Source organism: Odocoileus virginianus, unplaced genomic scaffold (genome assembly GCF_023699985.2).
Source record: "Odocoileus virginianus isolate 20LAN1187 ecotype Illinois unplaced genomic scaffold, Ovbor_1.2 Unplaced_Scaffold_19, whole genome shotgun sequence".
Taxonomy (NCBI): Eukaryota; Metazoa; Chordata; class Mammalia; order Artiodactyla; family Cervidae; genus Odocoileus; species Odocoileus virginianus.
This window is the reverse complement of record NW_027224281.1, coordinates 536,011-548,343: the sequence shown is the minus strand read 5'-3', so window position 1 is coordinate 548,343 and position 12,333 is coordinate 536,011. Positions and strand designations below refer to the sequence as shown.

Sequence of the window (12,333 nt, the reverse complement as noted above, 5' to 3'; positions counted from 1 at the left end):
GAATGTAAGAATCCCTGTGGTCTGAGACTGGGGAAGGACATAGTGGCCCTGTTTTTGTAACCAGTCTCCTTGTGGTTGTGCTCCCTCTTGTAATAATTGTGTTTTTTCTTTGGGGAGGTAAAGGGGCTTTATGTTGGGGATTACTATATGTTGTGGAGCTAGTGACTGGAGTGAGGCTTGTTTTATTTCTCAGTCTGCGGCTTAGCTGCCTCATGAAATGGAGTCTGAGGCCAACTGGTGACCTCAGCAATGTGTGATGCCTACTGCAGTTGGCACGCTAGCTGCTTTTAAAAGTTGGAGTATAAGCTGGGTGTTAGGGGAAAGCCTTTAGTAGACAGACGCCCTCGTTCCTTTCAGGTGGCAGCATGTGAGTGTATGATGTGGAAAGTATATTTAAAATCAGTGTATATGTTTGCTCTCTTGTTAGCTGCGAGGGTAAGGGCTCTAGTTAGTGCAATAAGTTCTGCCTTTTGGGAAGAGTTTCCCGAGGGGAGAGGTTGGGATTCAATAATTTTGGTGTCAGAGACAGTTGCATATCTAGCTACTTTTTTCCCTTCTGATGTTGTAAAAGAGCTGCCATCAATATACCAAGTAAAGTCAGGGTTATTTAAAGGGGTTGAGGAAATGTGGGAGAAATGGGGCATCAGGTCTTCTAATGCTCTTTGCAAGTATGGATGGGGGGCTCAGAAGAATTAGGGGTAAGGGTGGCAGGGTTGAGAGTAGGACAGCTTTCAAAGGAGAACTTGGGAGATTCGAGAAGGATGACATGAATTAGTTGGATGCATGAAGGAGATAGAAGGGTCATGGATTTGTGAGAAAGTAAGTCCTTAAAGTCATGTGGTGAAAAATGACAGTGGGTGCTCCAAAAGAAAGTTTTTTACTTTCCTGAGCGAGGAATGTAGCAGCTGCCAGAGCATGTAGGCAGGCTGGCCATCCTTGAACTGTCAAGCAACAAGGCTGAAGGAGGGACCCTGATTTTGTCACAAAATTCCTAGGGCAATTTTGTGTCTCTCAGTATTGAGGAGTACAAAGGGGCAAGAAAGGTTAGGCAATGTTAGAGCTGGGACTGAGAGAATGGTTTGCTTAAGGGTGTTAAAGGCTGAATAGATATTTGATTTTAGCTCTAGGGGTTCTGAAAGACCTCCTCAGGTGGCTTGATATAGGGGTTGTGCCAAGAGGATGAAATTAGGAATCCAGAGGCGTAGATATCCAGCTAACCCCAAGAAGGACAGGATCTCTGTTTTTGATGTAGGGAGTGGTAGGGTGGATATAAGGGACTTTCTATCAGGTAGTAATATATCTTTTTGTTGGTGTTAAAAGGACTCTGAGATGGGTGACTCTAGGAAGAGAGAGCTGAACCTTGGTGGGAGATACTCTATAGCCTCGATCAACTAGAAAATTGAGGAGTTGTATAGTGTATTGTTGAGAGTGTATAAGTGAAGGACTACAAAGGAGGAGATCATCCACATACTGGAGGACAGTACTCAGAGTAAGGCCAAGAGAGGTTAGGTCTGATGCTAGAGCTTGGTCAAAGAAATGAGGGCTATCACAAAAGCCTTGTGGGAGGACTGTCCATGTCAGCTGTTGGGAGCAATGATTGTCTGGATCAGTCCAGGTAAAGGCAAAGAGGTCTTGAAAGTCTGGGTGTAAAAGGATAGTAAAGAAAGCATATTTGAGGTCTAGAACAGTGACATGGGTAGTGGAAGAGGGAATGAGAGAGAAAAGAGTATAGGGAGTTGGAACTACTGGGTGTATGGGGATGACAGCCACATTGATAATTCTCAGGTCCTGGACCAGGTGATAGGAGCCATTTGAATTTTTGCAGATAGGATAGAGGTGTTTTAGGGAGAGTGAGTTGGGCATAAGAAGCCCTGACATAGGAGTTTAGTGATGATAGGTTTAAACCCTTGATGATGCTCTTGGGAGATGGGGTATTGTGGTTGACTGGGGGATTTACAAGAGTCGTTGAGATGGATATGAATTGGAGCATGGTGAGAGGTAACAGATAGGTTACATGTATCCCCAGCTATGGGGTTCACAGACTAGGAGGGCAATGGGGCAGGGGAAGAGGAGGTGGGGTTGAGGAGCAGTAGCCAGGCTAGATCAGAGGGTGGGCTTGGGATAGTAATAGAGGCTTTGAATTTTGAGACATGTTCTCTCCCAAGGATAGAAGTGGGGCATTTTGGGAGTATGAGAAAAGAATTGGAAAATGAGGTATCATGAAGTATGCAAGGTAGAGGCCCAGATATGGCATAGATATTAAACTGTCAATCCCAATAGCAGAGACCTGTGATACCTTGGTTTTTCTGGAGCAGGCAAGCATAGCAGAGTAAGTGGCCCTCCTGTCAATGAGAAAGGAGATTGGCTTACCTGCCACTGTAAGATTTACCCTGTTCTCCATAGAGGTGATGAGAGTCAGGCCCTGGGGCCCTGGGCACGTTTAGTCTTCAGCAGCGAGTCCAAGGAGTCTGGGCAGAGCTGGATCGGAGGACTCCTGTTGGGGATCAGGAGAGGATGTCTTGATCCCTAGAGGGGGATCTGGGCAGTTGACATTACAATGTCTCTTTATGGCACAGCTGGGGCACGGATCTTGGCTTTAGGCATAAGCAGTGGCCTCCTTTGCCACATTTGAAGCAGGGCCCAGGTGGCTTCCTTTCTTTGTTGGTTGATGGAGGCTTCAAGCCTTGTAATGCTGTGCTGTCCTTAGTCACTCAGTCATGTCTTACTCTTTACAACCTCATGAACAGTAGCCCACCAGGCTCCTCTGACCCTTGGGATTCTCCAGGCAAGAATACTGGAGAGGGTTGTCATGCCCTTCTCCAGGGAATCTTCCCAACTCCAGGGACTGAACCCAGTTCTCCTACATTGCAGGCAGATTCTTTACCAACTGAGCCACCAAGGAAGCCCAGGGCCATGTAGGGCACTGGCTAAAAGGTGGTATTTGGCTTGATCTCATTGCACTTTCTCTAGCATTGCCTGCTCTTCCCAGTTATTGAACATTTTTAAGGTTAAATTTAAAAGGTCTCATTAAGGGGTTTGAGGGCCTTCTGCCTTTTTTAGTTTCTTTCAGATATCTAGGGATGACTGTAAGATAAAATGGGTGTTAAGAACAATGGTGAACCATGAACTTCCAGATGTTCAAGCTGGATTTACAGAGCTGGAAAGACAGAGGAACCAGACATCAAATTGCCAACATGAATTGGATCATCAGAAAAGCAAGAGAGATCCAGAGTAACATCTATTTCTGCTTTATTGACTATGACAAAGCCTTTGACTGTGTGGATCACAATAAACTGTGGAAAATTCTTCAAGAGATGGGAATACCAGACCATTTCACCTGCCTCCTGAGAAATCTGTACACAGGTCAGAAAGCAACAGTGAGAACTGGATCTGGAACAACACACTGGTTCCAAATAGGGAAAGGAGTATGTCAAGGCTATATATTGTCACCCTGCTTATTTAACTTATATGCAGGGTACATCATGAGAAACGCTGGGTTGGATGAAGCACAAGCTGGAATCAAGATTGCTGGGAGAAATATCAATAACCTCAGATATGCAGATGACCCTACCATTATGGCACAAAGTGAAGAAGAACTAAGGAGCCTCTTGATGGAAGTAAAAGAGGAGAGTGAAAAAGTTGGCTTAAAACTCAGCATTCAGAAAACTAAGATCATGGCATCCCATCCCATTGCTTCATGGCAAATAGATGGGGAAACAATGGAAACAGTGACAAGCTTCATTTTTTTTTTTTTTTTTTGGCTCCAAAATCATTGCAGATGGTAACTGCAGTCATGAAATTAAAAGATGCTTGCTCCTTGAAAGAAAAGTTATGACCAACATAGACAGCATATTAAAAAGCAGAGACATTACTTTGCCAACAAAGGTCCATTTAGTCAAAGCTATAGTTTTTCCAATAGTCATGTATGGATGTGAGAGTTGGACTATAAAGAAAGCTGAGTGCCAAAGAATTGATGCTTTTGAACTGTGTTAGAGAAGACTCTTGAGAGTCCCTTGGACTGCAAGGAGATCCAACCAGTCAACCCTAAAAGAATCAGTTCTGAATATTCTTTTATTTTTTAAATTTTTTTTCTTTTATTTACATGTGTTCCCCATCCCAATCCCCCCTCCCGCCTCCCTCTCCATCCCATCCCTCTGGATCTTCCCAGTGCACCAGCCCTGAGCACTTGTCTCATGCATCCAACCTGGGCTGGTGATCTGTTTCACCCTTGATAGATAAAGACCAATACAGTATACTAACACATATATATGGAATTTAAAAAGATGGTAACGATAACCCTATATGCAAAACAGAAAAAGAGACACAGATGCACAGAATAGTTCTGAATATTCTAAAGCTGAAACTTCAATATTTTGGCCACCTGATGCAAAGAACTGTCTCATTGGAAAAGACCCTGACACTGGGAAAAATTGAAGGTGGATGACAGAGGATGAGATGGTTGGATGGCATCACTGACTCAATGGACATGAGTTTGAGCAAGTTCTGGGAGTTGGTGATGGACAGGGAAGCCTGGCATGCTGCAGTCCATGGGGTCACAAAGAATTGGACATGACTGAGCGACTGAACTGAATCACTTACTGAGGTACTATAGGACCCCAGGCTGGTTTATGAGAATGGAAGACTGATTGTAAAGCCACACCTGGATTTTCAACTGTTTGTGTCAGTATCCCGAACCTCTGTCATTGTGCAAGAGTCAACTATACTTTTGTCCAGTGAGTGGAATGTTGAATGCATATGGCAAAGACTATAGAGCAGGAACGCTGGAAACTTCCCAATGTACAAATGTAACAAACTCCCTTAGAAACACAAAACAGAAACCATCAGTCAGTCCATTGCATCTAGACAAGAAGACATTTTAGTTTCATATGCTGTATCAGAACCCCCCCCCCCCCGAACATTTTTCCCACTTCACTGTCAAGATGAATATAACTTGCCCTTGGAACTGCCCTTTTGGTCCAAGACTATCACCTGAGTGGTCACTTCTATGCAGGCAAATGCTTAGATGCTTGAGGCTGTCAATGACAGTCTCATAGCACTGTGGACTTATCTTCCGTATCATCTTTATGCTTTTACATTTGATAAACCATTTCATCAATTTCTCCCTCTTCTACTGAAGCAGCCTCATCCAAGAGAATTTTTGAGAATAAGTCTGATGTTCAATATTTGCCTTCTCCAATACAGTAAGCATTGACTACATGTGACTATTGAGTACTTAAAATGTATCAGTATTACAGAAAACAAATGGATTTTAAATTTGATGTACTTTAGTTACATTTTGAATGGCTCACAGAATAGTGGCTACCATGTTGGAGAGCTCAGAAGAGCAATAGACAGCAATCCTTCTATATTTAATTTGCTCACCATTGTAATCTCAGGCTCAATTTTTTTTATAATGTCTTCATAAAACTTTCTAATCAGTTTCCCCATCAATAAAGTGAGAATAATTTCAGTATATATAAAACAAATAAGGATAAAGAAGAAGAGTACTTAAAATGCTATTTGACACAAAGTAAGTGATATGGGCTTCCTGGGGAGCTCAGCTGGTGAAGAATATGCCTGCAATGTAGGAGACCCCAGTTTGATTCCTGGGTCAGAAAGATCCTCTGTAAAAGGGATAGGCTACCCACTCCAGTATTCTTGAGCTTCACTTGTGGCTCAGATGGTAAAGAATCCATCTGCAATGTGGGAGATCTTGGTTTGATCCCTGGGTTGGGAAGATCCCCTGGAGGAGGGCAAGGCAACCCACTCCAGTATTCTTGCCTGGAGAATCCCCATGGACAGAGAAGCCTGGTGGGCTACAGTTCATGGGGTAGCAAAGAGTTGGACAGGACTAAATGACTAAGCACAGCACAAGCACAATGCAAGTGCTATATAATTGTTTGCCATATATATGCATGAAGTTCTATGTAGACACATTTTAAAACATACAGTTTGCATCTCTTAGTTTTTGTCCCAACACCTACTATGGTGTGTTGCATGTCGGCTGAATGAATACATTATTAGCTGCTTTAAAATACATGTAATACATCAAATGTATTTTTTTTTTATGAATGAACTCACCTACAAGTTACTATTCAGATAAACTTGGGAAAATTAACTAATCTTTCTGTGCCTCAGCTTCTTTATTTTTTAAGTATTCCACATTTTTTAGGTTTAATCATATCAAATTACACCGATTCAACCTAATATTCAGGGTTTCCATGGTGGTTCATATGGTAAAGAATCTGCCTGTGATGGAGGAGACCCAGGTTCAATCCCTGGGTCAGGAAGATCCCCTGGAGAAGGGAATGGCTGCCCACTCCAGTATTCTTGCCTGCAGAATCCCATGGATGGAGGAGTCTGGCAGGCTACAGTCCATGGGGTCGCAAAGAGTTGGACATGACTGAACAACTAACACTTCACTTTTCAACCTAATATCTTCCACACTGAGCTATAGTGAGAATTGAATGAGTTAGCAAATATAACAAGATTAATATTAAATGCAGTGCATGGTAAGTGCTCAGTAAACCCTGGCTATAAAAAATGGACTTATGTACATAAAAATAAAATGTTTGAAGACTATATAGAGCAGCTACAACTAATAAGACTGACACATTAGCTACTGTGCTAACAAGACATTTACTACTAATAATTAGTTACAATTAAGTATTTCCCCAAACCTCAAGTAAACAGAAAAAGATTGAAATCATGGCTTCAAATATTTCAGAAATTATATTCATACAGTAAGCATTTTTTTCAAAGAGTGTCTAGATTGATGTCTGCAGGCTTTAATTTCTAGACCTTAAATTAATGACTGTCTACTGTCTCAATACTGAAAATATTATACACAAGAGAGCTCATGATATTATCAACAAAGAATGAGAAAAGAAAATTTTAATTGCTTCTATACTCCCATAGCTCATTCATGGTGAAAGGAAATCTTGAGGGAGTTCCCAATAGCTTCCAGCATGTTTTTGATATTATTGATACCTCTGTATATTGAAACCTTAGATAAAAGCATGTCACTTTGGCAAGCATCTGGTAGAATTAAGAGGAAATTACAATAAGGAGTCATGAATCTTGATTCATAGTATTTCTATGAACAACTCGAATCAAAATCTGAATTTGAACACCGAGTAAAAGAGAGCATAGGAATTTCTATCTTGAACATCATCTTCAAGATTTCCTTTAGAGAGTACTTGCTCTAAAGCAGACATACAACCCAGTCTAAGGTTTCCAAGTAAAGGGTGAGTATCTGAACTCCATCTGTTCCAGAATTTTTAAATCTCAGCATATTAAGGGAGTCTAACCTCTGCAAGGAGAAGGAAATGGCAACCCACTCCAGTGTTCTTGCCTGGAAAATCCCATGGACGGAGGAGCCTGGGAGGCTACAGTCCATGGGGTCGTGAAGAGTCAGACATGACTGAGCGACTTCACTTTCAGTTTTCACTTTCATGCATTGGAGAAGGAAATGGCAACCCACTCCAGTGTTCTTGCCTGGAGAATCCCAGAAATGGGGGAGCCTCCTGGGCTGCCGTCTATGGGGGTCACACACAGTCGGACACGACTGAAGCAACTTAGCAGCAGCAGCAGCAACCTCTGCAAACACCGTTACAGAGATTTCCTAAAAATGGTTGCTATCTAAAAATGGTTATTCACTTCTCAATGTAACACCTCTGAAGGCAGAAAACTATCTTTTTCATAATTCAACCCGTATTATATTTAGACCCATTTAATGATTAGACAGCCTTGCTATTGAAACTGGTATTTTATGGGCTGTAGCTCTGTCCTTTGAGGTAACATAGAATAAATCTAATTTAAATTCATGTTATTAATTGTGTAGGTACTTGGAGTAAATAATTTTGATCCAAATATTGTTGCCTTAGATAATTATAATTTGAAATTCTCCATCATAAATTATAGCCCTCAGATCGAAGCACAATTCACCAGATGTTTTTTTTTTCCTTGTGTGATTGTCACTCCTTTAACTTAGGATGTTATGTTCTTTTTAATGAAATCATTGGCAGATTGATGTGTTTTCTCTTGATCCAGATGTTTTGAACACAGATTCATTAGGCCAGTGCTTCCCAATTTTGAATGTTTTTGCAGACCTGGCTTATTCCTACTTATATCCTTCCAGATTCAGGTTTCTTTTGGAAGCTTTCATTGCCCCCTCCCCTGGATTAGCACCATAGCCACCATGTCCTGAAGGATCTGTTCAATCATTTATCACATTGTTTAGTCTGCCCCCTCCACTCTCTCTAGACTGTAAAACTCTGAAGAGTAGGGATTCTGTCTTATTCATCTCTCTATCCTAAGTGTCCACAGCAAACTGTACTTACAGACTGTTAAATTATTTACAATATCAAAGGCTATCAGATCCACAGGCTAACAATATCTTCTAGAATCATTATCATCATAAAAGTGTCTGTTACTCTTCTTTACATTAACATCTTCTACAAATTTCATAATGATTTCTTTTATGGTATTGTCAGAGTTATTAGCATATTTTTTCAGTACAAGATTAAGTATACAGTACCATGGAATAATTCTCAAAATGATATCTCAAAGTGCAAGTTCCAATTTTTTTAAAGTAAATTTGTGTTTTAAAAGGTGAACAGTTTTACCCATTGCCATTACTAAGCTCTATAAAAATAGCTTTTTAAAAATTCACAACTTTGCAATGTCCTGCTAACTAAAGACTAAGAGGACCTTACTTTGAAATGATAATCTTCATAATCACAACTGAAATTTATGCCTATGGATGAAAAGTGTCAATAACAAGAGGGTGGCAGAAAATAAATGCTTGTATCATGATTAGAAATTTTTCCAGCTCTTATGCTCATTGCATGTAGTATGTGTTTTATGCATGTTTTGATTTTGAGATAGTATTTGCAGAAGACATCAGTGTTAGCTCAAGGCCTTAATTACCACTTTTGTTTCTTGTGGATATGTCAATTGCTTTTATCTGTACTATTAGGAAATCATTATCCATAGTTATACTGAAAAACCAGTCACGGCTAACAAATCACTTAAGTCTCTGAATTTATTAATAGTATCTTCATCTATATAATGGGAATAATATACTCATAAGTTTGCTTGGACACCATTTATAAAAGGCCTTGGACAGCACATGGTATGCACTGAATAAATAGTAACCATTTTGACACATTGATAATCTCTGATGACACCTCTTGGGTCTCTTTCTTTTGAAGTCATCACACTGTGTTGTGCATGGAATTATCAGCTTTCTTCCAAACCATATCCCAGAGATAGAAAGGTGCAAATAGTCTTTCTGCCTTGGTCTCTTGTGCCTATGGGAGAGTGCTTTGGTTTGAAGGTGAATTTGAAGGTGAGAACAAAGACACCAAGACCACACCCATACTGTTGTTATAGCCTCAGGATCATGCAAGATCACCACGCTGCAGCCCTGGTTTCCCAGAACCTAAGCCCAGGATCATAACAGGTCATACAGAGTACTCAGCACATGGTGAGTATTCCATAAGAGATTTTAGGATGAACGAATTTAGGCTTTAATATTTCACATTTCTGAATTCTCCTCATTAAGAAACTCATGTCTTTCCTGGATGTGGAGTTCAAGTTGAATGATAGACTTATTGTTAGCTATCCAGTTGCTTTCTTGAGCTCTCTATCTGAATTTTTGAAAAGGTGACTGTAGTGAAGGTATTCACTGCAAAGGATCAGTTATTAATATACTACTGCCGGTACTTTATATTAATTTTTCCACTTACATTAATTACTGTGAGTGGTTGCTCTGATATGACAAAGAGATAGAAATAGAAGGGCAGATATGAGTAGCTAAAAGAAGAGATGGAAACTGAGACAGAAAGGCCTTATTTTGTATGCTTGATCACATACTTATTATATGCCTAACTGTGGGAAAATATCCAACCACTATGTTAGTTATCCAGCATTTAAAATAAGCATAATAATGTTTGCTCTGTAGAAGAGCTGAAAGGAATGAAAACAAATCATGGAAAGTTCTTATAATAAAGTTAACAGAAAATTTCTTTGGCTGTCTAGGGACTGGGCAATACCGAGACCTAATGGGAGAGTGCTTTGGTTTGATAGCATAGAACAAACAAAGGAACATTCTATCTTATATTCATTATTTACACATCCTATGTTACTGAGATGCACTTTGACCACTAACGTAGATCAGGAACAGAGAGAGAACTGGAGCTATCTGCTTGAAAAGTCTTGGTTTTTATATTACAAATATTGTGTTATAAGACAATAAATATCCACTTCAATTCTTCAATTCTTCCATAAATCTCCAGAGGGAAATGGCAGCAGGAAATCACTCCTCAGTGACTGAGTTCATCCTCGCTGGGCTCACAGAGCATCCAGGACTCCAGCTGCCCCTTTTCTTCCTCTTCCTAGGAATCTATGTGGTCACGGTGCTGGGAAACCTGGTCATGATCATGCTGATTGGGCTCAGTTCTCGCCTGCACACCCCCATGTACTATTTCCTCAGCAGTTTGTCCTTCATTGACCTCTGTCAGTCCACTGTCATTACCCCCAGAATGCTGATGAGCTTTGTGACAGAGAAGAATACTATCTCCTACCCAGCTTGTATGACTCAACTCTTCTTTTTCCTTGTTTTTGTTATATCAGAAAGTCATATGTTGGCTGTAATGGCGTATGATCGCTATGTTGCCATCTGTAACCCCTTACTTTACAATGTCACCATGTCTTATCAGCTCTGTTCTTGCATGGTGGTTGGGGTTTATATCATGGGCTTGACTGGTGCCACAGCTCACACAGGCTGCATGCTAAGAGTGCTTTTCTGCAAGGCTGATGTGATCAACCATTACCTCTGTGATCTTTTCCCTCTACTGGAGCTCTCCTGTTCCAGTACTTACATCAATGAGGTGGTAGTTTTGTGTTTCAGTACATTTAATATCCTCACCCCCATCCTGACCATCCTTGGCTCCTACATCTTCATCATCTCCAGCATCCTCCACATTCGTTCCACGGAGGGCAGGTCCAAAGCCTTCAGCACATGCAGCTCCCACATCTCAGCTGTTGCTATTTTCTATGGATCTGCAGCATTCATGTACCTGCAGCCATCATCAGTCAGCTCCATGGACCAAGGGAAAGTGTCCTCTGTGTTTTACACCATTATTGTGCCCATGCTGAATCCCCTGATCTACAGCCTAAGGAATAAAGACGTCAAAATTGCCTTCAATAAATTCCTTGAAAAAAGATGTTTTCTGTGAAAATGAGTATTTTGCCTTGGCAAAAATTTATAATTTCTTGAGAAAGTTTGGTCAGGAAACAGTCCAGACACAGGAATGTATGTCCACAAATAATGAGATCATTGTTACTATTAATACTTGATTATTTGGGATGAAAGTGGCAGGGAGAGGACTGGACTCATAGTGTTATCATATGGAAAGCAGCACTGTTTGAGGATGTGCCAGTGTCTACATGTCCATAAAACTCAGTATTACCTCTAAACATTAAAACAATATCCAAAGGCCTTCATGTGTATTATTTCATGTATGGAATATGGAACTCTTTTAGTCAAGACTTATTCGTCTTTTAAAATTATTGTTTTAGGATTAAATTTTTTATTTTTTGACTGCACTGTGTGGCTTGCAAGATCTTAGTCCCCCCAATGAAGAACTAAACCTGGGTCCGCTGCAGTGAAACTGCTGACTCCTAAACACTGGACTGCCAGGGAAATCCCAAGATTTATTTGTCTTAATTCAAGGAATAGATCCATTTTATCTGTATCCTTTGACTTTCTCAATATCTTGTGTCCCTGGTGCTGTTTACTAATAAGACAAATATCTCCAAGTGTGCTCTCCAAAGTAAACCATGTTTAACCATTTGCAATCTATAAAATTCAATCTTTAATTCTTAGTTTGTGCACAGAAATGTACTAGGAGGTACAAGGGCATATGACGGGTGATAAGACATAATTCCTATGTTATGGGACACACATATGTTCAATACTATTGTGGAAGAAATTGACAGTAATAAACAGCCCTAAAGAATTATGTGTATTTTGACTTATATCTTTATGCAGGATTCTTTACTCCACTGTTCTGAGATAATTCTACCACCTCCATTTCCTTGACCATCCTGTACCCATTTTCTCTTGTCTCTAAAAAAATCTTAATTTTTTGCCATTCATATTATAGAATCTTAGATTTAGAAGTGACATTCTTTTATTATTACAACCATATGGATAGTTCATGCACAAAGTTTAAAATTGAAAACATACTTTCTGATTAATGGTAAGTACCCTCTTATCCCCAAAGTATCTATTATGGAAAAGAAGCTGAGTTATTTTGAAGAGGA

General features: G+C 40.2%; 1 protein-coding gene across 1 annotated transcript; it reads left to right on the top strand.

The window, feature by feature from the left end:
* The first annotated feature begins 10,295 nt into the window (after positions 1–10,295).
* Positions 10,296–11,243, top strand: LOC110125424 (olfactory receptor 8G1-like). Its single transcript, XM_020874447.2, has one exon. It carries the CDS (start codon positions 10,308–10,310, stop codon positions 11,241–11,243), a length of 936 nt encoding a protein of 311 aa, XP_020730106.2. The 5' UTR covers positions 10,296–10,307.
* Positions 11,244–12,333: the final 1,090 nt, after the last annotated feature.